Here is a 23,261-nt window from a genome sequence, read left to right on the forward strand (position 1 = left end):
ATTATCTACAGATTCCCATTTCAAAAATGCCCTCTCTCTTCCTGTCTCTACCTCTCTCTGACTCTCTCTCTCTCTGGATCTCTGGCTCTCTGTTTCTCTCTTTCTCTCTCAGGCCCTCCCCCCTCCCCACCTCTCTCTCTCTCTCTCTCTCTCTCTCTCTCTCTCTCTCTCTCGGGTCTCTTCACTCAGATTTGCTGGTCTGTTCGTTAAACCTGCTCTGACAGAGCCATCTCACCTCCATCATGGACTGTGGGAAAAGGAAAGACAATACTTTTAGGGACTGAACGCGTCTAATGGCTGCTCCTCTGTGCATGCCTCTCTCCCCGCTCCTTCTGTTAATGCATAGAACTGAGAGGGAAAGAAAAGCTGTTCAGGAAACATCGTTCTGGCTCTGACGTGTGATGAACGAGATGGAGCCATCCTCACGCCTTCATAGCTATTTATACGCTGCAATATTATACACACTCCACTGGTGTTTTTCCATCAAAGGCAAAATCAAATTAGATGAAAGTGTTTTCTCCATTTGTTTCTTATCTCTTCATTGTTTGCAATAACTTTTCTTTCTTCAGGTGACTTGGGCTCCATTCCTGAGAAGGCTGACTGGGCCTTAAGGCAATGGGGAAGCCAGCCCATCTCTCTCAGGAGCCACGGGAGGAGATGCCCAATCTTTTCATGTCGGCCTCTCGCAGGGTCCACAGAGAAAATTGTTAGAAAAAGCTCACTTTTTCACTTCCACTCAAGTTTCTGCTGCCTGGAGGCCCATAATCAAAGAACATGTCATCAAGCTTAGAGTGCTTTCTTCTTGCTTAGGAATAGCGTGTGTGTGTGTGTGTGTGTGTGTGTGCGTGCATGTGTGTGTGTGTGTGGATTGATTCTGCCTAAAGGCTTTCTTGAACAGGCTTTCTTAAAGAATGAGGAAGACCCTTTCACTCCACAGAGCTGTGCATATTCACAAGAACTTTAAGTCATTTTGGGGGTGTGTGACAGGTAAAGTGAACAGTAGGCTGCATTACCAAAAGGAAGTAACTTCTGTGGGACCCAAGTACTTAGTTCGTCTCTTGACTGTACCTGTGTTCAGGCTTTATGTTGAATTAACGTGCAAGATTCCAAACAGTGGGTGGGGAATGGGACGCTCCGAGCATTCGCACACCGTGCTACCATCTGGGTTCCATGCTCCATTTTAATAAGTGCTATTTTTATTTTTCCCTCTGAAAACCAAGGCTGCTGGCGAAGTGTCTAAACACTTATATAAAGTGTGGAAGAAGGTTTGTACTCGGACAAAAATGGCAGGAAATCTGGAGGGAGGGAGTGGGGAGTGTCAGAGGAAAACCTCACCTTTCCAGTTTTGCCAGACCAGTAGATCTCTAAATGCAGTTTAGAGGCGATAGTCTGTCTGTATATAAAGGGAGAACGGGCTGATTAAATATGTTGTCTCTCAACAACGTGACCCATGAATTGAAGGCAGGCTTGAGATGGATTAAATAATGATGGATTAAATATTTCCCCTTAGATTATTTGTCGTTTCTCCCAGGCAGGATCAGCCCCATTTAGGACTGAAAGCAGGTTATTGCCACAAAGGTAGACACTGGTCCATTTATATTCCTTCTCGAATCACAAAATATTTTCCCAAAGGGGCATGAAAACAACAATAGATTTGATCCATCGGACTCATCAGATAGGCTAAGGCTCAGAAGGCTAAGACATGTCCTTCAATGTCACCATCACAAAATATAAGCCATTTTCAGAAATTCCCTTTTCTTATGAACTTTGTTTTGCATAGGATCTTTGTCAGTGCATATTGCCTGGCAATTTGTTTCAGAACCACGGTTTTCAGAGGACAAAAACATTAGCGATGTTGGAAGGGAAATGAGATTATCTTGTAAATTCTAACACCTCCTATTTCATAGTTTATTGTACAGGATCATATTGTCAATGAATGTGCACAGATTTATTATATAAGCAAATGTGAGACATTAAAAACATTTGGATCAGGAAAATGTCCCAGAGATAGGCAGACACTGTCTTCCATTCTCTCTCTCTCAGTCTAATTGCTAAACTCTCTAGCGATTGACGGATGCAACTGAAATTACTTCAGGTTGTTCAACTTGCTGGTTTTGTCAGGTTCCCTTTTATCTTTCAAATTATCAGTTAAGTCATGGAAAGTGTAAACAGTTTCTCCCGGTGGTCCAAAAGCTAGTCTCTCTCCCGGTCGTATTCCATAGATGAGTTCAAAAATGTCCTTTTAAGTTTAAAAAAAACGTAGGTTTAATAACCTTGTTTTAATCTTCAGTGAATCAGGCGACCAAAGCCATAGAGAAGGCAATCTCGTTTCCTCCCTGCTAATAAACAGATGAACCTAACTGGTGCCCAGAAAGAAGCTTATTCCACTAATCCAGCTTGAGACTCCAGGCACTTTATGCAGTGTTGAATTAATTCAAACCAAATATCCTCGGGAATGGAATCCAAGCTCTGAAATTCCCTGCAGGGGAGAGGAATGTCCTTCATTTGTCACTAAACTGCCACAATCACCCCCCCCCCCCAACACATTTCCTGGGGATGCACCTCCATGCCTTGGTGTCTCTTCCTTCCTGTTGACCTATCACTGCTCACATTGTAAGTTGCAGATGCTGTGGTGTGCTGTTGTGTGTTATGACTGCTCATCAACGATTTATAGTAGCCTGAGCACTAGTCTGTAAGACCTACTGTCCCATCCCAATAAGACTCACATTCAAATTCCAAAAACTCTTTGCACACTGACCCTATTGAGTATAGAATTGTCAGCCTGGATTTTTTTCCAAGAGAGGATGTAGCAACCTTTACAAAGTCTGTCACAAAAATGTGTGTTCATGAGTCTCATGATATAAGAAACAGACAAGTCTTTTATTTTCTTTCCTAAGTACTTGATATTTCACTCCTCACTGTTGGATTTTGACTTTACGTGAATCACTCTCTGTATTTGGAAAATGGATGCTTGTCACTCTCCGAACACTTTTTTGTCGTGTGGTGGTTTTTTTTAAGTGTTTTTTTTAATGTTTATTTTTGAGAGAGAGACAGAGCACAAGTGGGGAACTTGCAGAGAGAGGGAGACACAGAATCGGAGGCAGGCTCCAGACTCTGAGCTGTCAGCACAGAGCCCGATGTGGGGCTCAAACACACAAACCGCGAGCTCATGACCTGAGCCGAAGTCGGTCACTTAAGCAACTGAGCCACCCAGGTGCCCTTGTTGTGTCGTTTTTTCAAAGAAGGTCTGCTTAATGTCATCTGGATACTCATTCTGAGAAGCTTCCCTTGGTTGTCCGAGATAATAAATGGCTGCTCCCGCATGCCCGTTTACAAAGTGAGAGAAGGCAGGACCAGACAATTTAGCTCTTGAGTGTTCCTCCCCACGAATAATTGATCCAACCCTCTGCTGCTTCTCACTGCTGAATTACTGCTGTCGGCTTTTGCTCTACAGTTTGAAAATTGAGGTTCTGCTTCCTAGAGGCACTCCTCCAAGGTCAGAGAACAAGACTGAAATGCAAAATGTCTAGGCATCTGGTTAACTGTATCCCTCCCTCCAATACGCATGACTCATGAGGTCTTGCTTCTTCAGAAAGAGACATTCATTTGCTGATCTGTCCACTTAATTAACAGATAAAGCCAGTTGACTATTTGGGTTTAAAACACACACACACACACACACACACACACTTCTGTTTTGCTGATGAAACAATTTGAAAACAGAAGGCTGTAGTCATTCAAACTATACACTGTCCACCTCCCAGGAATAACCTGACCTTGACCATAATTTGATACTCTTTTGTCTAGATTTGAAAGAACTTCTGTTACACAGACAGTAGAAAAATATATTCTCCCATTTCTCATTTTGTAGAAGAAAGTTCACATTGAATGGGACTCTGGGATTCAGCTGATCGGAAATGCTGTAGCAATGATACCTGACCTCACTTATGGTAGGGCTGGTAAAAGAAATCAGAGCTGGACGTTAAGCTGTGGTGTGCATTTGTCTAGAGTTTCAAGTTCGTAGGTTAAAAGAGAATGATATTATAAGGCTGTTCAATGCTGCCAATTTCAAATATTAGTATAGTTCCTGTAAACACACACTTGATGTTAATAGAAATTAAAGAGGACACATCCCATTACTTAACATATTGGCTACAAACAGTTATTTTCTCCACTTTCCAATACTTAATTAAAAGTTAGGTTTCATTCTCCCCAGTGCCTAAGTCAAGTTTTAATTAGAAGTATATAGCCAGAGCCCAATTTACACACTGCCTTCATTGAGTTAGAAGTCAATTGGTCACAACCTAAAACATAGCTTTGGATAAAAACCAACAGACTCCAGGTATATTTAGCATGAGTTATGTTTCCTAGAAACAAGGGTCTTTCCCCCCAAAAAAGTGGGAGGATGAATACAAGTTGCAAAAAGGGTAAAGAAAAAGTTGTCTCCCTTTCCTGGCTTTAGAGCCAACCAAAGAAATCTGAAGATTCCATGACTTACAGATGTTGTGTGCATTGTATGCATTCTATGACAGGCATTGGCCTTGATGGTGGAAAGACTGAATGGTTATTAAAGGTGCTGTCCTATATCCCAATCCTACTTCTAGGAACTTCATTACAGATAGGCTTAAAATACTTCCAAATGCAAACACTACCCCACACTCCCACTTACCTAGACCTGTCTCCTTATTTCACCAGTCAACTAACTCTTACTAAGTACAGAAAGAAAACAGTGACATTGAAATAGTTCACACTGGTGTGTGAATGTGGGATAGTCCTTGAAACTTCCTCAAAAATTTACGTTTCTAAAAAGAGTATTTGTCAAGCTAAATGAATTTCCAGCTGCTGTATTTAGGCAATAAATCAAAGTAAAGAAATAGAAAAGGAAAGAAGAGGCCTAACATTCCCACTGGTGATATTTTATTTAACTATCAGAAAAGCCCTTATATCTCCATTTTGCTGGTGAGGCATTGAGGCACAGCAGGGTTAATGAACTTACCCAAGGTCACACAGCTGGCACATTGCAAAGCTAGGATCTGGACAAAAATCTGTCTGTAAAACTCATATTTTGCCCAGGTAGGCAATGTCCTCCCACTGGGAGAATATATTTAGGGATCAAGCGTAGGACCACCCAGCCAATCCCAGAGTCTTTCCAAGTGTTAGTGTTCCACAACTGCCCCTCTCTTTCATGGATATACTTTACCTGCCTCTAAATTAAATAAATAAATATTTCACTCACCATCCAAATTCTTTCACAACCAAGCAAGCTTGAAGAAATTACTGGGGCAGTCCTTTCAATGTCCTTTGTTACTAATGTTCGTGTAGCTCTTAAAATGATCAAGATTTTCATGTGCATCTTCTTATTTGATTGTGTCAATATCCAGATGACGTACTTTACAGTTAGAGAACCAAAGCTCAGAAAGGTTATCAGCCTGTCCAAGGTCACACAGCAGCTAGATTGCCCAGCTCTGAAACACACCTGCATTACGTCTGTCTCACCAGGCGAGCAATAAATGCCTACAGAAGGCTTCAGATAAATAGTTCAGTTCCCTGAGGCTTTTCTCCTGGTTTTCTCCAGAAGCTAAACAAATCAATGTACTTCTCCAGGGCCTACTAATGCAGGAGTGACTTGGCCACTGGAGAAAATTGTGGGTCATTATTTTTTAAAAGAGCAATGGGTTTCACTGACTAGTAATCGCCATGGGTGGTTCTGTGATAGGAAGAACAATGATCAATAAGAATGAATACCCTCACTGAAGGAGTTCACAGTCAAGTGCACAGACATAACAACAGAAGAATAACAGAGGATGAGCCTACAGCAGAGGTATGAGCAGTCCTAGTATAGTCCATGACAGGCACCCTCAACCAGCACTGGCTCCTCAATGAAGCCAGGCTCAGAACTTAGTCTACTGTTCATCCACACTTTTTTCTTCCATTTATTTTTTCCCTTTTAGATACCCCATCTCTCCATCATCCACTTTGCTCCTTTCATCCCATTCCTTATAAATTTTAAAGGCACTGATGATACCACTTTGGCAATGGAAGGTTTGTATCACTAGAATGTAAGCTCCACGAGGGAAGAAATTCTTGTCTGTTTTGTTCACTGCTATGTCCTTCAATGCCCACAACAATACATGGCATACAATAGGTGTTCAACAAATACATATTGGAAGAAAAATCTGATACTCATCTAAGAATTCTTAAATTAACAAAGAACAATGAGTTTAATAAATTCACAAACGAAAAGACCTCTCCCCACTCTATCCCAAATGGCACTAATTTTCCCTGTTTTATGTACACACTCATTCCTTCATTGTTTCATTTTCCCACAGTTAGTAGCTTCAATGTGATGCCCTGGTGTCTTCTCCCCAGACTCTAAGCTTTTGTGTCCATTCCTGGTTTAGAAGGGGCCTCTCTTTGATGTAAATGGGGTCACTGACAAGCCAGCAGCCTCTGATGTATTGTGTTCTGTGTAGATTGGGATTTGGAACTCCAACAGTGGCCTTAACATGACCGATGGCAACAAAGACAGGTCCAACAATATCACCGATTCACTGGCCAACCGAACACTCATAGTCACCACCATTTTGGTAAGTTGACTGGAAGTCAGGGTGTCTTATCTGGACTCCTACCCTAGACTTTAAACACCTTTTTCTGCAAATGTCTATTTTTAATTAGGACACTAAAAATTTATATTTGCATATACCTATAATTGCATTGAATTAGAAGCTTCCAACAATGTTCTGAATATCTCCCACCTTGGATCCGTTCTCAACTCAGCCCCACTCCACTCTCTAACCTGATCCAATTAGTCTTCCTTGCTCTCTGGCTGGTGGTTGTTTTCAACCAAGAAGACAAGAGACCAAGGAAGTAGGGAAAAGAGAAGTAAGAACATCCAATGGTTTTCTCAGAACTTCTGTCCTTCACAACCACAGCTCTTATTCTGTCAATGACCCTGCTTCTAGACTTCTGCTGTCCTGGACTCCAGGAGTACTCTTTTTTCCTGCCTGCCTGAGCCCTAAGTGCTACCAGCTTCCTGATTATGTTGGTCTTGGAATGTCAATACCCCACCCTTCCTCTCACCTGCATTCCTATTGGCTTCTTTGACCTGCTCACTCTTCCATAAATAACCCATTTACTAAGGGGTTTTTCAAAAGCCCAGGTAAGGATACTTCCTGCTTCCTATTAGAATCCTGATTATACTCCTATCCAGTCATTGTACATCCACAGGTTGTCCATTTTTCTTCTTTTCCAACCCTAACCCAAGGAACAAAGGACAGGAGTTTCTACCACTAAAATCTTCACTTTCAGATATTCTTGCTTTATTTGATTCAGTCCATAGTGTTGGACAAATTTATTTCTAAACCTGTTAACTTCTGAGAATTGTTCATCCATGATAAAAACAGTTTTGCTTTTCTGTGATTCCTTTCTCAGGAACTATCACATGGAAATGTAGATTTCTATTTCTATCAGTTTGTTTGAGGATAAGCCTAAATGGGTCTTAAATGTCGGGAGTAAAAAATGTATAATGAGGAGTAAAAGGGCCTACAGGTAATGTAATTATTACAATGTTATAAAATAAAATAAATTTTCATTTAGCCAAATGAGAATAAGGTTAAAGATATGTGATAGTGAGGAAATGTCCATTATTCATAGAATAAGGGATTTATTATGTAAGTGTATAAGCAAAGAATTACCAGATATAAGATTTGAGGTGAGTTCAAATAAGAAAATGGAACTGATAATATAAGAAGACTTAGAAATCGTCTTTGAACAAGACACCCGGAAGGAAACGAACCAAAATATGTAGATAAAAGTGAATATTGAAACTGAGATGAAATTTAACTGAGAGATGAGGAAATGAGACTATTTAGTAGATAGGATGTCTGAAAAGCAAGAGGTTATATTTGCTGATTTAGATTTCCTTTTTGTTAGTAGGTAAAGCTCTTATGTAAAAGCCAGGAGGGAGGGTCAGTCATGCAAAGGAAGTCCGGGTGTGGGTACAGATGAAGACCAGAGAGGCAGACATCTGGTCTTCCAGTCCCCTCACTGCTGGACCTCAGGTCCAAATGTGACTGTGTCTCTATCACACGTTTCACTCACAGCCCTGCCCTCAACAGTGGAGGAAAACATTCTCATTCACACACTGAGGAGAGAGAGGTAAGAGGGTATAGGGAAGATGAGTTTAGGGAAGGCAGCATGGTGAGTGACTAACTTCCTTACTCTGATATCCTAATCATCATTTTCAAATATTTTATATCTTCCGACTGCGGATGGAGCTTGTGTAAGTAAATTCTGCCTTCCGTTATAACAGGGCTTTCATATTTGGTTTGTTTCATATAGGAAGAACCCTATGTGATGTACAGGAAATCTGATAAGCCTTTGTATGGAAATGACAGATTTGAAGGGTATTGTCTGGATCTGTTGAAAGAATTGTCAAACATCTTGGGCTTCATTTATGATGTCAAACTCGTCCCTGATGGCAAATATGGAGCCCAGAATGACAAAGGAGAGTGGAATGGAATGGTCAAAGAACTTATAGATCATGTAAGCAAAAATGCATGTCTTATAGTTGAGTTTTAAGTGTCTGACAAAATGCATAGCTAGAAGTCAAAGAAAAAAAATGATTCTAATTCAGCATCGGAAGGAATGTTACACTTATTTGAATCCTAAAAATGGTTTAAAAAGTAGGGGGAAACAATGTAGAAATAGAGTTTGCTTACGTAGAAGGGCAAGTAAGGACACAAATTGGGGACAAAAATGTATGGATCCATCCATCATACGGAAGAGTAAACCTGAGTGATTCTTAAATTTGATAAAGAATTCTACAGTTTGTGGCTCAAGTCTCATCTTGTCAGCTGATTTTATGACCAAGTGGCTCCTTTCTTGCTTTATTTACATGCCCTTTTTAAAGACATACCCCTGCAGATTTTTCTTCCATTTACTTCCAGAATGTGTGTATGTCTGTGTGTGTGTGTGTGTGTGTGTGTGTGTGTATTTTATACCTTCTGGCTTCTCTTTGCTAGTAATTACCATTTCACAAACCTAACTGTGTAAATCAACTGCTTTTATACTAAAGCCAATCATTACAGAAGCTTCTTGCATGAAAAACATTTGAAATTAAGAAGTATAGATCAGGAGTACCCAGAAACGCCCAGACATTTGCTGGGAAGTGATACAAATAAGACAATGATTTCAAACTTGCTTTTGCAGAAGGCTGATCTGGCAGTGGCTCCTCTAACCATTACCTACGTTCGGGAGAAAGTCATTGACTTTTCCAAGCCCTTCATGACCCTGGGTATCAGCATTCTCTACCGGAAGCCCAATGGTACCAATCCAGGAGTGTTCTCCTTCCTCAACCCCCTGTCTCCTGACATTTGGATGTATGTGCTCTTAGCCTGCTTGGGAGTCAGTTGTGTACTCTTTGTGATTGCAAGGTGAGTTCGAGAACTACTGAGTTTACCAGCGATCTAGGTGTGCCTCAGACTGACATGTATGTTCTAGAGGTAAATATAGGTTAAGAACATTAAAGTGTTATTTTAGTTTTGCCTACTGCTCCATTCTGTCAAGTTTGCCCTCACAAAGGCCATGCTGTAAATGAGTATCTTCTAATTTTTTATAAAGGTACTTTTAAAAGACAAGAAGATATTTTTTATATGAATTTAACTTTCTCAGTATTTCAAGCAACATAAAATGTTCATTTGCCCATTTTCCCTGAATTATATTATAACGAAAGCAACAGCTCACCTAATAAATCTAAAACATTTCAACAGGAAGAGTAACATGCTGTCCAGACACTTGACCCCTGGAATATTCGGTTAAGCAAAACAGGAGAAAGTTATCTAGTAATTGTTGTAGCAGATGAGAAATACTGGGATGAAACAAGGTTATGAATCCTCAGGAACAAAGCAAAATACTTTGAAGATTTTATAAAATTTATTTTTTAAAACTATAGAGAGTTAAAGAGAATTCTAGAAATAACTATGAAAAGAAAAATTACTATCATGTAGAGTCTAGAGGCATGAAATATTTATGCTACCATTGATGATTCAGTTTAGGTTTTTTTCCTGAGATAACTCTATATTTAACCATTCCACTTTCCACCATTCTTCAAAGGATTTTTATACCTTTCAGTAGATGATATTTTCTAAATACCTTTGATGGTGAATTTGAAAGAAACACAGCTATTTTCTCTTTCTGTTGGCTTAAACATTTGATATCCCTAGATGGACCGTGTAAAAAAATAATTGCTTTTGGATGTCCCCCACTCATTTTCAATCTTTTTAATCTTTCAACAAAACTCAGTGAACTTTCTTCCCTGATCAATTTTTGTTTTCCCTCCAGGAATTTCTATGAGAAAAATTTCTTCAGGCTAGCTCTCTGTCATTGTCCACTCTCTGGTTTTGATGAATGCCAAGGAACTCTTTCCCTGGCATAATTATAAGGAATGTTTGGGAAAATAACCCAGGATAGAAAAGTCTTAGAGATCCATGAGGCACATATGGTCAAATTGAATGAATGTGTGCTCTCACATGTGGGTATTTATATATTCAACAGGAAATAAATGTTTTCTCCATACCCCATATCTTATCATTACCAGACCCCAGATCATCTTCCAGATTTTGCCCAACTATTAACTACATTTAAGTAATGATCAAAGCTCTCTTCCATATGTCGTACCACAAAAAAATAATATGTTAAAAGTAGTATAGTGATACTATCCTCTGGTACTTTAGTGCTCTAAATCAGTGGTTCTCAACTAGGAGAGATTTTGTCTTTCAGCTAACATTTGGCCATGTTCTAAAAACATATTTTTGGTTATCACAACCAAGAGTGCAAAACGGTACTGGTATAAAGTGGGTACAGTTCATAGATGCCACTGAACGTCCTACAGTAGGCACATAGCTCCCCACAATAAAGAATTACCCCTAAATGTCAACAGCACCAAGACTGAGAGACAATGTTTTAAATAATTAAAGAAGATGTTGCTTTGGGTATCAAATTTTCAGAGACAAGTTGCTGAGCTTTGGGGGTGCATTTCTCATTACTGTCTACTAAGTGAAATTAATACAGCCCTAGAATGGCTATTTCAAACATGACTACTTGATGTACATTGTAACGATGGATAAGACATTTTACTTTGGCTCGTTGTTCCATTCCTCTGCTCTGGGGCCCACGTCTGTTGGGTGATATTGGAGACAGTGGAGCAAACCAAACAGCAGAGGGAAGTGGGTTTCCATATCCCCCAGTCTGTGGTTCTGTCTAGGCAGTGATGTTGATGAGTAGAAGAGGCAAGACAATGTTGATGACCAAATATTTAGCATACTGATTTGATCATGGCCAGTGGGAAACAAAACATGTCAGCAGCATCCAGAAGTTCTTATAAGCATACGGGCTGAATGTACCCTTACACTTGACCCCAACTGTGCCTTTCACTTGCCTTATTTTTGCCATCAGAATATGTCCGAATAATGTAACATTCGGTCGTTTTCCCCTCCTTACTTTGGTTGTTTCTCTATCAGCTGTTAGTGACCCAGAGCCCTATATTTTCTGACTTCATTCTATTTCTATTAAGAACACATCCCGCAATCAATACTATCCACTCAATGTTCCTATTCACCGACAGCACCATTTATAAACCAGCTCTTCATTTAGCTTATTCTCCTCATTGCCCCCTACTCGCTACCTCTCCTCTCACTCTGGGTTGTGGAAAAGTGGAATTGCTGTGCATCCAATGCACACTTGCAAACAGCATGGTGGTGCAACATGGGAAGTAACTCCCTGAGGTACACGGGTGTACTGCCGTGGGGATCATCCTCTCAACTATATTCATCTCTACACCCTTGAAATCCATTTCTACTTCTACTTCATAAAGCCACTAAATATATTTTGGAGGTGATGCCCAAAGACAAAATCCTTGGTGAATATATGTGCCACTTCACTTTTACTTCCCACCATCATAGCTAGAGACCATGAACTTGGTCACCCTGCACCAGGAAGCTAAGATGTGAAACAGCTTTCTGTTACCACCTTAGTGGTTTGCATTCAAAATAGTGAAGTAGAAGTAAAAAAGTTAATCTCATAATCATCTTTAGCTCTAGAGAGGCTTTTGAATTTGCGTTTTGAAGTGATCCTTTTATGTCCTTTTAAAGGGGAAAAAATAAAGCCCATCACCGCATTTGGACTAATGTTCTCACTAGACAGATGCTTAAAAATCATTTGCTAAACTGAATTGAATTCATAAAGTTAGACAAACTAAGGAAAACCATAAAAATTTAAGTTACTACGACTTGTTTAGTTTATGATTCTATAAATGTGCATCTCAGTGTTTTTGTTTTGTGGTTAACATTCTTTAATTGCTTTTTGCAAAATATTCAACCCCACAGAATTATGTCCATCATGAATACACAATTTAAATAAACCAAATATCCAGACATAATGTCTGCTTACATTTTATGATTTATGTTTGCCTTCTTTTTTCTTTTTTTTTTTTTAATTTTTTTTTTTTAACGTTTATTTATTTTTGAGACAGAGAGAGACAGAGTGTGAACAGGGGAGGGGCAGAGAGAGAGGGAGACACAGAATCTGAAACAGGCTCCAGGCTCTGAGCTGTCAGCACAGAGCCCGGCCCGACGCGGGGCTCGAACTCACGGACCGCGAGATCGTGACCTGAGCCGAAGTCGGCCGCTCAACCGACTGAGCCACCTAGGTGCCCCATGTTTGCCTTCTTAAACCTGAACATTTTCTCAGTTGGCTTTGGCAAAAAACAAACTGACTGTAACTCAAAGGTTGTAATACAAACCCAGTGGTTTTATCACAAACTCAAATAGAGCTCTCCCCTTTAAAAGATGAACATATCTCCCTTTCTTCATGAGGTCCAATATTCATTCTCAGCCATAAAAAGAATCCCTTAATTAGAGATCTTCAGTCTGAAGATTGTTTTATATCTTTCATTCAAGTAAAAGCTTGGCATATATAAACATAAACCCAAGATGAACCTTTATATTTCAACATAATGCTACTCCTTTATATGCAAATTTTGACACAGATTCTAAGCACATTTGTACCTTTCTCTGTTATTTTACTAAAGATCAGTATCAATTGGGAATAGCAACTTCAGAATATCATTGTGCGGGTCCTATATTAATTTTCCCCCAGCCTTCCTGATGCTGACATTGCTGTCACGTTGGCTACCTTTAAGCAGGCATTGGGCATTTCAAACTGAAATATCTACATCCAGGCAACAGGTGGGTCTATTGCATTATGAAAAACCAGCGTCTTATAGTCCAGGATCCTACTGATAGCTAATAGTCCTCAGTCCAACCCCAAATCACTCCGAGTCCTAGAGAGAAAGAACCTCAAATATCTCTGCAGACCAGGCAGAGTCATACTGCTGCTTAGGCAGTTTTCTTTTTTTCCATAGAAAATTAGCCTAAGTGTTCACTTAGAACTGCAAAGTATGAAACACTGACACAAGTTAAAAGCAGAATTTCAAAGAGGAAGTGGTGAGGTCATTGATCAGAACATACATGAGGAAGAAACACCTGACTATCAGGGGGTTAGTGGTTGCCAGGTTTTATGGTCTGTTTAGAAAACTCCTCCTTTTGAGTGCATGAGCCTCCTAATTTATTGCAATTAGTATTTTAAAATTATCGTACAAGTGACAATGATATTGTTGAAGTAACAGCATCTTTACTGTGCATACTGTTTCAATTAGTGGGTTCATTAATATCGGTATTCATTTCTTCAGCTCAGTAAACTACTATGGTTAGAAGAGTGTATAAATTCAAAACTTAATTATATTGTTGAAACAGTAATTAAAATGTATTGGCATGGCATTATCAATTGCAGTTATATTCACAAGCTTCACAGGAACCTGCGCTGTGAACCCTGCAGCTTTGGAGAAGGTTCAGTAATGAGTTGGATACCATTATTGTGGCGTAAACTATAAGGCTGTTATCCTGGTACCCCTAATTCCGATGAGGAGACCCTGTACACTTTCCAGAAGGTGTCCAGGGTTTTAGGGAATGGTTTTGCATTCAGAGGGTCTGCCCAGTTCCTTGTGCATGATTCATAGTGTGCCCTGCTTTTCGCTCTAGATAATGTATTCACCTTAATCCCAGTTCTCCCCATTGTGTCCGCAACCTGCTATTGTTTACTGCTGAAACCTTATGGCTGGAGAGCATTCCGTATGTTCTCATCGGTTTTATGGGGTTTTAACATTACTCTAACGCTCCTGTTTGCATTCAAAGGACCCAATGGCAAATGGCAAAGCTTCCAGCCTAAGGACTCCTGCATTTTAAATCATTTCCAGATCACTTTGCCGAGCATCTGCTAATGTCTCTTTGGAAAAATAAGTGCCCCTTGGCAAGATAGCCCTACAAAATAACCACAGAGCAGGCAACTCCTTGGGCTACAAAGGTCAGACAGATTTTTCGAAAACAGAGAAAGAACCAAAAATCTCTTCCCCAGATTTTTATTATCACACATCCCAGAGATATCTGGATTCTATCTTGTTTACAAATAAGGAAACTGAGGCCAGAGAGGTTAAGTGACCTGTTGAAGATCGACTTCCTAACCTTCTAGGACTGCTGATCAAGTGACTACAATCCGTCATTCTATCAACAAAATAAAAACAAATCAAAAGGGAAATTTGAATGTAAAGCTCTCCAGGGAGACAAGCTATAGAGTTAACACTCATGAACCCTATCCCTATTCCCTGGTCCAGGATACTTCTAAGTTTAAACTTTGTCTCTTCATTGAAAGATTATGATTTTCCTTTCCATATATGAACTGAACAAAATCGAATATACCCCAAATCCACACCTTTTTGTTCACTAATTTTTTCACGATTGCAGGTCTTTTGATGCGTTATGAAATCATTAAACCACATACTTCTTTTAAGCATCTGTCCACAGATGCCCCTCGCAGGCAAGACACCCCTTCACTTTGCGTCCCCCAGCCTCTAGCAACATAGTATCTTGACACTTGGTATGAAACCAGTGTATGTAGCAGTCATTGCTGCTTGGTGGGGTAAACACTTGGGATGAGTGAACCTTTCTTTACAGCCCAACTAGTTGTTCAGTAAAATGGAAATGAATGAAACCTCAGAAGAATTCAGTAAATGTAGGTCGGAGACGTACAATTCCAGCCAACCAAAGCACTTGGCCTAGAAATAAGAAGTTTGGTAAATATAATGTCTCAAGTCTCCTTTGAACCTTGCCCACCAAAGCTGTAAGTTGATGAATATTGCCTTTACTGTTTGGGTTTGATTACTTTCACCATTGATTGTTGGGTTTTCTGTATTGCTCAGCAAGTTTTGCTGGTGCCACGTGCATTTATCTGATGTTTACAGACTGTTTCTGTTAACTATGCAGGTTTACACCCTACGAGTGGTATAACCCCCACCCATGCAACCCTGACTCAGATGTGGTGGAAAACAATTTTACTTTACTAAATAGTTTCTGGTTTGGAGTTGGCGCTCTCATGCAGCAAGGTACATCGGTTGCCCATCTTTGTCACAGGCATCCCAGAGTCTGCTGACAGGCTTTGTTGCTGGTAAACTCCACCCTAAAGCGAGAGGGTAGGCTGAAAAACCATCTCAGGAATCAAAAAAAATAAAAAATAAAAAAAATAGAACCTGACCTTCCCAGCCAGTTCTAAAAATAGCAAAGATAAAAATGTGAACTAAATGGAACCTCTTGCTATATTTCTAAAATAAGACTTCTACCAAGCAGTGAATACAAATGTTCCTAGAAGGAAGTAAAGGTTAAAGTACCTTAGAAATGGTTTACAAATTTGCACAGGTGGAGGTATCAGATCTTTCCTTTTCAGCCATAACTGTGCAAGCCAAGGGTTCGAAAGGAGTGGAATTTGAATCCTTTGAAAATTAAGTTGGCTGACATTTATCCAATAGCTGACACTAACTAAACTGTTACCACTCTGGCAACCCTACTGGGATCCATCTTAGCTTGGAACTTTTCACAGTCTTCCTTGATCAGTAAGCACAGCAACAGTAAACTCTCAAGGTTGAGGACATGAAATTCAATCCACAGAGTTGTAATATATTTTCTATAGTTTCTATGATGTGGGGATTTTGATTTTGGTGGGGAAGGAGGAGGGAGTTTTTTTAAACTTTGGAAGAAATCCAACGCTTTCGTGGATTTTCCTCAGCTTTGATTCTAGGCGTATGGTCTAGAAAAGACTTCCCAAGATTAAATGCATTAATTTAAGAAAATCATAAGTCACAGATGCTGTCGTTTTAGAATAATCTGCTCATTTGACAATAAGCTGCTAAATAAATTGGCAAAGAAAATTCAACAAGAATATATATTAAACATGTTTGTTACTTGGGGGTGAACCTAAGGCTCCTCATAAGGGAGTTGTTGTAATACCACTGGAAATGTTTACATTCTGTGTCTACAAATGAGAGAGAGAGAGAACAAGGGTCTGTAGTGTGGAAATGCCAAATATTTGAGGAAAGTGAGTAAATTCTCTCATCTGGCAGTTCAGCATAGTTTATGTGGGCATCGTTAAATACGTATAGACATAGCATCTAATTTACTACGAATCAGTTGGATAAGTTTAGAGCATAGCACAGAACTTTAAGTTCTGCAGGAAAACCCATTAGAAGCTATATACTGCTTTACCAATGCATTTAATTTTTAGGACATTTATCTTGTAAGGAATTACTTTCAAAAAATAAGGAGACTGACCCCTCCCCCACACACTATAGCTTGCCTTTCTATACCATTAGAATAGAAAAATATAGACATGGGTTTCAAAGAGCACACAGCAAGTCCATGCAGGTATATATGATCATGACTGCCTTGTGTCATATGAGTGCACCCACCTCCCCAAATCTCTTTCATATTCTGTTTGGAGTTTACCATCATCCACAGCAAACCATGGGATGCAGTGTCTGATCGTTACCACTACCTTGGGTACATGACAGTCAGCCCCAACCAGACTCTGCTTGTTTTTCAAGAAGTTTAAAAATATTTGTCAGTTGAAATATCATCGTATACAAATTTGTGGTACCGATGACTCCTAGTGCATCTGTCTTTAGCATGTGGCATTGGGCCAGGTAGCAACCTTCTGTATCAACTGTTGTGCTCTCTCTTGTTAGCAGAAGCTTGTCACTATACTCAATTGGAAACCATTTGTTTAATTTCTTTTTTAATGTGATGATCAGACTTTCTCTTTTCTACAGAGCGTGAGCAAAGTCTGGATCAGGATTGGCTGTCATGTCTGCCGTAAAAGGCACTAAAGGGACTTCAGCAAGTATTGTCTCTCATCCCAAAATTTTCTAAGGATGTTTCACTCAACTTTTATTGCTTTCATAACTTCATTCTCTCTACTTCTGAACTTGGACAGATCATCTCTATTTGAGGAAATCCATTTCTAAGTATTTCAGTTAACACTGAGGGTCATGAAAGTCACAAAACTATGTGAAAATAAAAAACACAATGACATATCCAGAAATCTAATTTATATCCTATGCCAAGGGTTTAAAATGCAATCTGAGTAGGTTTCTACTAATTATTTTTTTTCAATTTCCACAACTTCATTCAAAAGTACATTTATTTTAAATATGCTAGATGCGAATTTGTATTTTTTGTTACCTGTCAGAGGTTGGTTATCAATGGGTTTATCCAGTTTTGCTGCCACATAACATAATACGTAATTACACAAATAACAAATTACTACCTTATATTTTCATGAATGCTACAAAATAACATAAGGATAAATTTATAGGAGAAAATCTATAACTATAAGCTAAGAAAATATATCTATATTAACTGTATTACTTCTTTCCCATGGCTATTTTATGAAATAAATGGTATTTTAATGATAAGCAACTAAAGATCTAAATAATATCACACTGCCAAAAGGCTGCTAGATCAATTAAGTACAAAGATATGAAACAACCTTGGGCATTAAACACACACAGACACCCACAGGCATATAAATCCCATTAAACCACAAGATTAAAACAACAGCAACAAACTATCCCACTAAATCCTTGGAGGCAATTTAATGGAAACTATTATAAATCTGTGTAATATTACACACCCAAATTCAAACAAACAAAAGAAGGAAATACAAATCGCAGTGAAACTATTTACCTCATTAAAAGAGAATAAAGCTCCTAGATTTCCTAAGAGCATTAGGAAAATATATCTGTTAATTCAACGCCCGGAAACTCTGCCAACCTTGATCTGCTTATCATGAGCCCCGAGCTGGCTTTGATTTCATGAGCAATATGTGTGTCTGTTTATAGATTAAATTTGAGCATAAACTCATTTATCTGTAGATTGGTAAACTCCAATTCCCCTTTCCATCTTAAGCCATTGACTACAAAACTTCAAAACACCCAATCAGAATAGCGAAAGAATCTTTGAAACCAGATATTTCCCCTGTTCTACTTCACGTTTTGGATTTTTACATTTAGGGTGTTTTTCTTCCACTTTTTAACTAGTCATATAAACTTATCATGCCCCCAAGTTCATGGAGGAAATGCCAAGTACAGAACCCATGGTGAATTTCAGGCAAGCAGAGTAGCCAAAATTCACCCATGAATCAGTACAATTGGAATGAGCCCTGCATATCCCCTTCTGCCCCTTTTAATTCTACTACTGGATTCATTGACCTTCATAGCTCAGGTTGACCAACAGTTTTGAGCTAAGGAGTTTTCACAAATGTCTAACCTTTGTGTAAGGACACTTGGCCCATAGACCCTTTCTTTTAGAGAGAAAGGGTCTCTTAGAAAACATGTTAAGTGCCTCTCCATGTTATCTTTCACAATAATCATTGGATGACATATAAAAATGGATTTTTTTTACCAGAAAGAGCCCCTTTCCACTTAAGAAACTGCCAGTCATCGATGTATAATTAATAAAAGAGCACTTTAAAAAAACAAAAGTATGTTTTTCAGTGAATACATTCTCCTCAGTCAATTAAGAATATACATTAGAAAAAAAATAATTTTGACTTTAAAAGTAGCATAAAACAATGAAAAAGGATTCATCTGCTGTCAAGTGTGGCTTTATCCTATTTCATTTTATTGTAAAATCTTAATGTCTTATTAAAGTACATGAGACAAATGGCATAATATGTTAATCTTTTAAAAGTTTCTCATATCCTTTAACCTTAAATAAAAATATGTTAGCACTTCAAAGTTTTCATAGCTGTATAAAAACTGATAACACTTTATTTCACACAATAAGATACATATCTAAAAGTTTAATAAAAGCATCCAAAGATTGGGGGTTGACTTTTCAACAAAAACAAGCAAACAAACTCAGATCTAAGCAACTAAACTAACTCTATAAATTTTAGACATACAATATCTCAAGGTTAAACACATTTAATACCATGAAATGTCAGTAAGTTGCATTTTAAGCAGTAATTGTGATTAGTGAAAAAGATTATTTAGATTTTGCTCTAATTCGAAAAAATACTTCTATTTCACCTACACACAAGAGAGCAAGTCTTTGATGGCTTTATAATTTTCATGTCACAAAAATGCATTATCTCTCTCGACTAGTGTTGAATCATAAGTCTTCTCTCTTTTAACTTTGCTTAACACTCTTATTCTGGTGACACCATCACAGGATCAGAGCTGATGCCCAAAGCTCTATCAACCAGAATAGTTGGCGGGATATGGTGGTTTTTCACCTTAATCATCATTTCATCCTACACTGCCAACCTGGCTGCCTTCTTGACAGTGGAGAGAATGGAATCCCCCATAGATTCAGCAGATGATCTGGCAAAGCAAACCAAAATAGAATATGGGGCAGTCAGAGATGGATCCACAATGACCTTCTTCAAGGTAAGAAACTGACAATGGATTCTCAATGGTTACCTCATACCGAGGGGAGGGAAACGTGGAATAGAAGAGTCTCTCTTAAAAATAAAGATTTGGGGGGGGGGGGGCAGGTTTAAAAAAAATAATAAAATTTACTATGACACACTCCCATTACAAGGAACCTATGTGCCCCCAGCAGTCAGTATAAAGCAGTTTCTCTGGTTCCTCTATCCCCAGTTTAGTACACTCAGATCTATAGGTCAGTACCTTCTTGCCGTCACTAGAACAACAACGGCAACAAAAATGCTGTTTTCTGAATACAGCTCAACTACCCATTAACTAATCACTCATGCATGGAACCTATAAAACGAAGATTCCTTAATTTGAAATTCTGACAATCAGATTACAGAATACTTGAATATCATTGTTTTGTTCTCTCTGTTCTGTATCTAATGAGATAGAAACGGGTAACAAATAAACGTATTGACACTGGAATTTATTTGGAGATTCAGAACCAAAAACATTCTGAGGGAGTCCAGTCAAATATTGTATCTGCACCAGTGAGGACGGTGCCACCAGGGTAGCCTGAAGCTTTCCAATAGCTTGGAGTGCCTTCCAAAGCACCAAAGGAGAATTAAAGTTAGAGTCACATAGTTTTATTGTCAAGTGCATTTCATTGTTCAAGTATTTGTAATTACTTACTTAGAGTGATGCAACTGATTTCTTCCTTGCCTATGAAATAAGCCTTAGTACTTTTATTATGAAATCTCAGACACAATAGGCTCCATGGGTAGGCGGGGTGATGGGATTTCAATAGATCCTGGGAGGTGTAGAGATAACAAAAACACCTTAGAGATCATGAAGGTCAGCCCTTGGCTTTACTTATGAAGAGAACAAAGCCTTCAGAAGCTAAATTATCTGCTCAAAGTCACAAGCTTGGTCTATGACAGGGATGGGTTAGAACCTTCTTTTAAGAGGCAACTGTACATGTGAAGACAAAGAAAAAGAAAAACAGTAGCGCAACTGAAATAAATTCTAAAAACACCTGTGTCAAGGTTTCACATCTAGATTACCAAAAATGAAGTTGTCATCCCAGGATTGAGTAGATACTAATTTAGGAATAAAAAAACTAAGGGTGAAAAAAGGAACAATTCGTTGTTACCAGTATTGGTTCACCAAAACAGGTACCACTTATGCAGTAAATTTTATTCAACAATTAACAATAATTAATAAATAAAAATTACTTTGTTTTAAGAGTAAACTATACCCAGAGGTTTATCAAAAACAGAGCACCATAAAAAGTTAGGATTTACTTTTCCTCTCTGTTAGAAAAAAAAAAATGATTTTTAAACATTCTTTTCATTTTAAGAAATATGTCATTGATTTAGTGAATGTATAAAGGGCAGTGATTGTTTCTTCCCTAGACGAGTGTTGTTTTAAGGACAAATGACATTAAATATATGGCTTTCCAAGCTTCTGAAAGCTTGGATTTTTGTAAAATCGATAGTGTGGAGAGACAGAAGTTACTCCAAGCTAGTGATTCATCACGATGCTTGTCAGAAACCAGGAAAGTTACCTGCAAGACATATAGGACTGAGGGACATTGCCAAAGTAGAATTGGGTATGTCTGAAAAAAATCTGAAATGATTTACCTCTTTCATCAGTATCAGAAAGTTTTAAAGTATTGGGAAGTAGATAAGTAGAGGCAGAGAAGATTCTCCTACCTTCTGGATGTATACTACAAATACAGAAGAGAGAGAGGCTGCCGTTTGCAAAAGCAATGGGCCTGACGTTGCTCCTGTGCAAATCATCTGTGTATTCACAAAGCATCCCTTGGCCTCATTTTGATCTCCTTCTGCCCACATGCCTCTTTGTATATAAAGGGTGCTGGTCCCCATTATTCCAGCAGGACCCTGGGGTGGCCACATTACAGTGTATTGGATAGTGCATTTCCCTACAACAGTCACGAGCTACTCTCACAACTTCTACTCCCCGGGCATTTTCATAGAGGGTTCCTGCTTGCTCCTTGGCCCTGAAAATGAGGCACAAATGAAAGTGGTCTCTCAGGTCACCAGGCAAATGATGATTCAAGAAACATCTCAGGGAGAAAGAATGTGATCATAGTACCAGCAACAGCAGTGAAAAGTAGCAGCATGCCCAGCACCCTAGCTCATAGCCACGCACTCTGTTTCTAAATGTTCTACATAGATGATCTCATCTGATCCTTATAAAGACCATTTGAGGCAAGTACTGATATTATCCCCATTATACAAAGAAAATGAGGCACAACTCAGTTAAATAGCTTGCCCCAAATTTACAAATCTGTCAATGGAAGAGGCAGGCTTCAGCCAAACCTCAGAGTAAGCTCCTTGAAGGTAGAGAATTTCTTTCTTTTGTTTGCCATTATGTCCCCAGAACCTAAAGCAATGCCTAGCACATAGCAGGCCCTCAGAAAACATGTTTCCAAAAACCAAACAAATGTACTAATGAATTCTAAGAAAGATGGAGGGAGGGAAGAGAGCAAGTGTCTTTGTCCATTCAGGCTACTGTCATGAAATACCACAGACTGGGTAGCTTATAAAAAACAGAAATGTGTTTCTCCACTTCCGGAGGCTGGAAGTCTGAGATCAGGGCGTTAGCATGGTTGAGTTGAGGGCCCTCTTTCAGGTCACAGACTCTTCATTGTATCCTCACATGGAGGAAGGGACAAGGGTTCTCTCTGGAGCCTCTTTAATAAGGCACTAATCCCATTCATAATGGCTCCTTCCTCATGACTTCAACACCTCCCAAAGGCCTCACTTCCTAATACCATCATCTTTGGGAGTTAAAGATTCCAACATACAGATTTCAGGGGACACATTCAGACCACAGCAGCAGGGATAATAGAGACCCACACAGGAAAAGACACTGTTGCCATGTTCCTCGATTTACAAGTTAGCTTGTAGCCCAGCAACCTTATTTATCAAGAAGGAATTTATTTGTAAAAAGAGAACAAGGACTAAATCCGATTTAGTTTTCCCCTTGAGGGAGGCAAGCTGTCAGAAAGCTTCAGAGGGATACACACTCAGGGTTCTTAAGCTGGATTACTCCACAAGGGAAAGAAACATTCCAGGCTGTCAGCTCTCAGGGTAGTTCCACCTGGAGTCACTGAGTGACAGTAGTTAATGGTCAAAAACCTCAGTCCTGACCGTGCTCTTCACTACCATTTCACCTCGGCTGTGCCATCGGGGCTCCCTCCCTCCCTTTCTCTCAATTGAAGACAATATCCTCTCTTGGGCTATTGAATGAGTAAGAAAAGCCGTCTTCGCCTAGTATAACCTGGATCAGAATCCATTTTGGGGTCATAATCCATTTGCTCAGATGGGTCTCATCTCCACTCAACCACAAGGAAGGTTCTAATAAGCATTTTCTTATCACACACCGTGTAACTTCAAGTGCTTTTGTTCCCAGGGGA

At 39.1% G+C, this 23,261-nt stretch overlaps 1 protein-coding gene across 6 annotated transcripts in view; it reads left to right on the top strand.

Moving 5' to 3' along the window:
• Positions 1-23,261, top strand: part of GRIK1 (glutamate ionotropic receptor kainate type subunit 1) — a 368,154-nt gene that overhangs the window by 311,152 nt on the left and 33,741 nt on the right. For 3 of the 6 annotated variants that reach the window (XM_060640365.3, XM_060640367.3, XM_060640368.3), the window contains exons 9-14: positions 1,221-1,265; positions 6,474-6,587; positions 8,341-8,544; positions 9,211-9,434; positions 15,375-15,493; positions 19,614-19,831. In XM_060640365.3, the coding sequence (XP_060496348.1) occupies positions 1,221-1,265; positions 6,474-6,587; positions 8,341-8,544; positions 9,211-9,434; positions 15,375-15,493; positions 19,614-19,831 (924 nt within the window). The remainder of the gene's footprint in view (positions 1-1,220; positions 1,266-6,473; positions 6,588-8,340; positions 8,545-9,210; positions 9,435-15,374; positions 15,494-19,613; positions 19,832-23,261) is intronic. The other 3 variants (XM_060640366.3, XM_060640369.3, XM_060640370.3) reach the window with 1 other exon arrangement.

This window comes from Panthera onca, chromosome C2 (genome assembly GCF_046562875.1).
Source record: "Panthera onca isolate mPanOnc1 chromosome C2, mPanOnc1 haplotype 2, whole genome shotgun sequence".
NCBI classification, from domain to species: Eukaryota; Metazoa; Chordata; class Mammalia; order Carnivora; family Felidae; genus Panthera; species Panthera onca.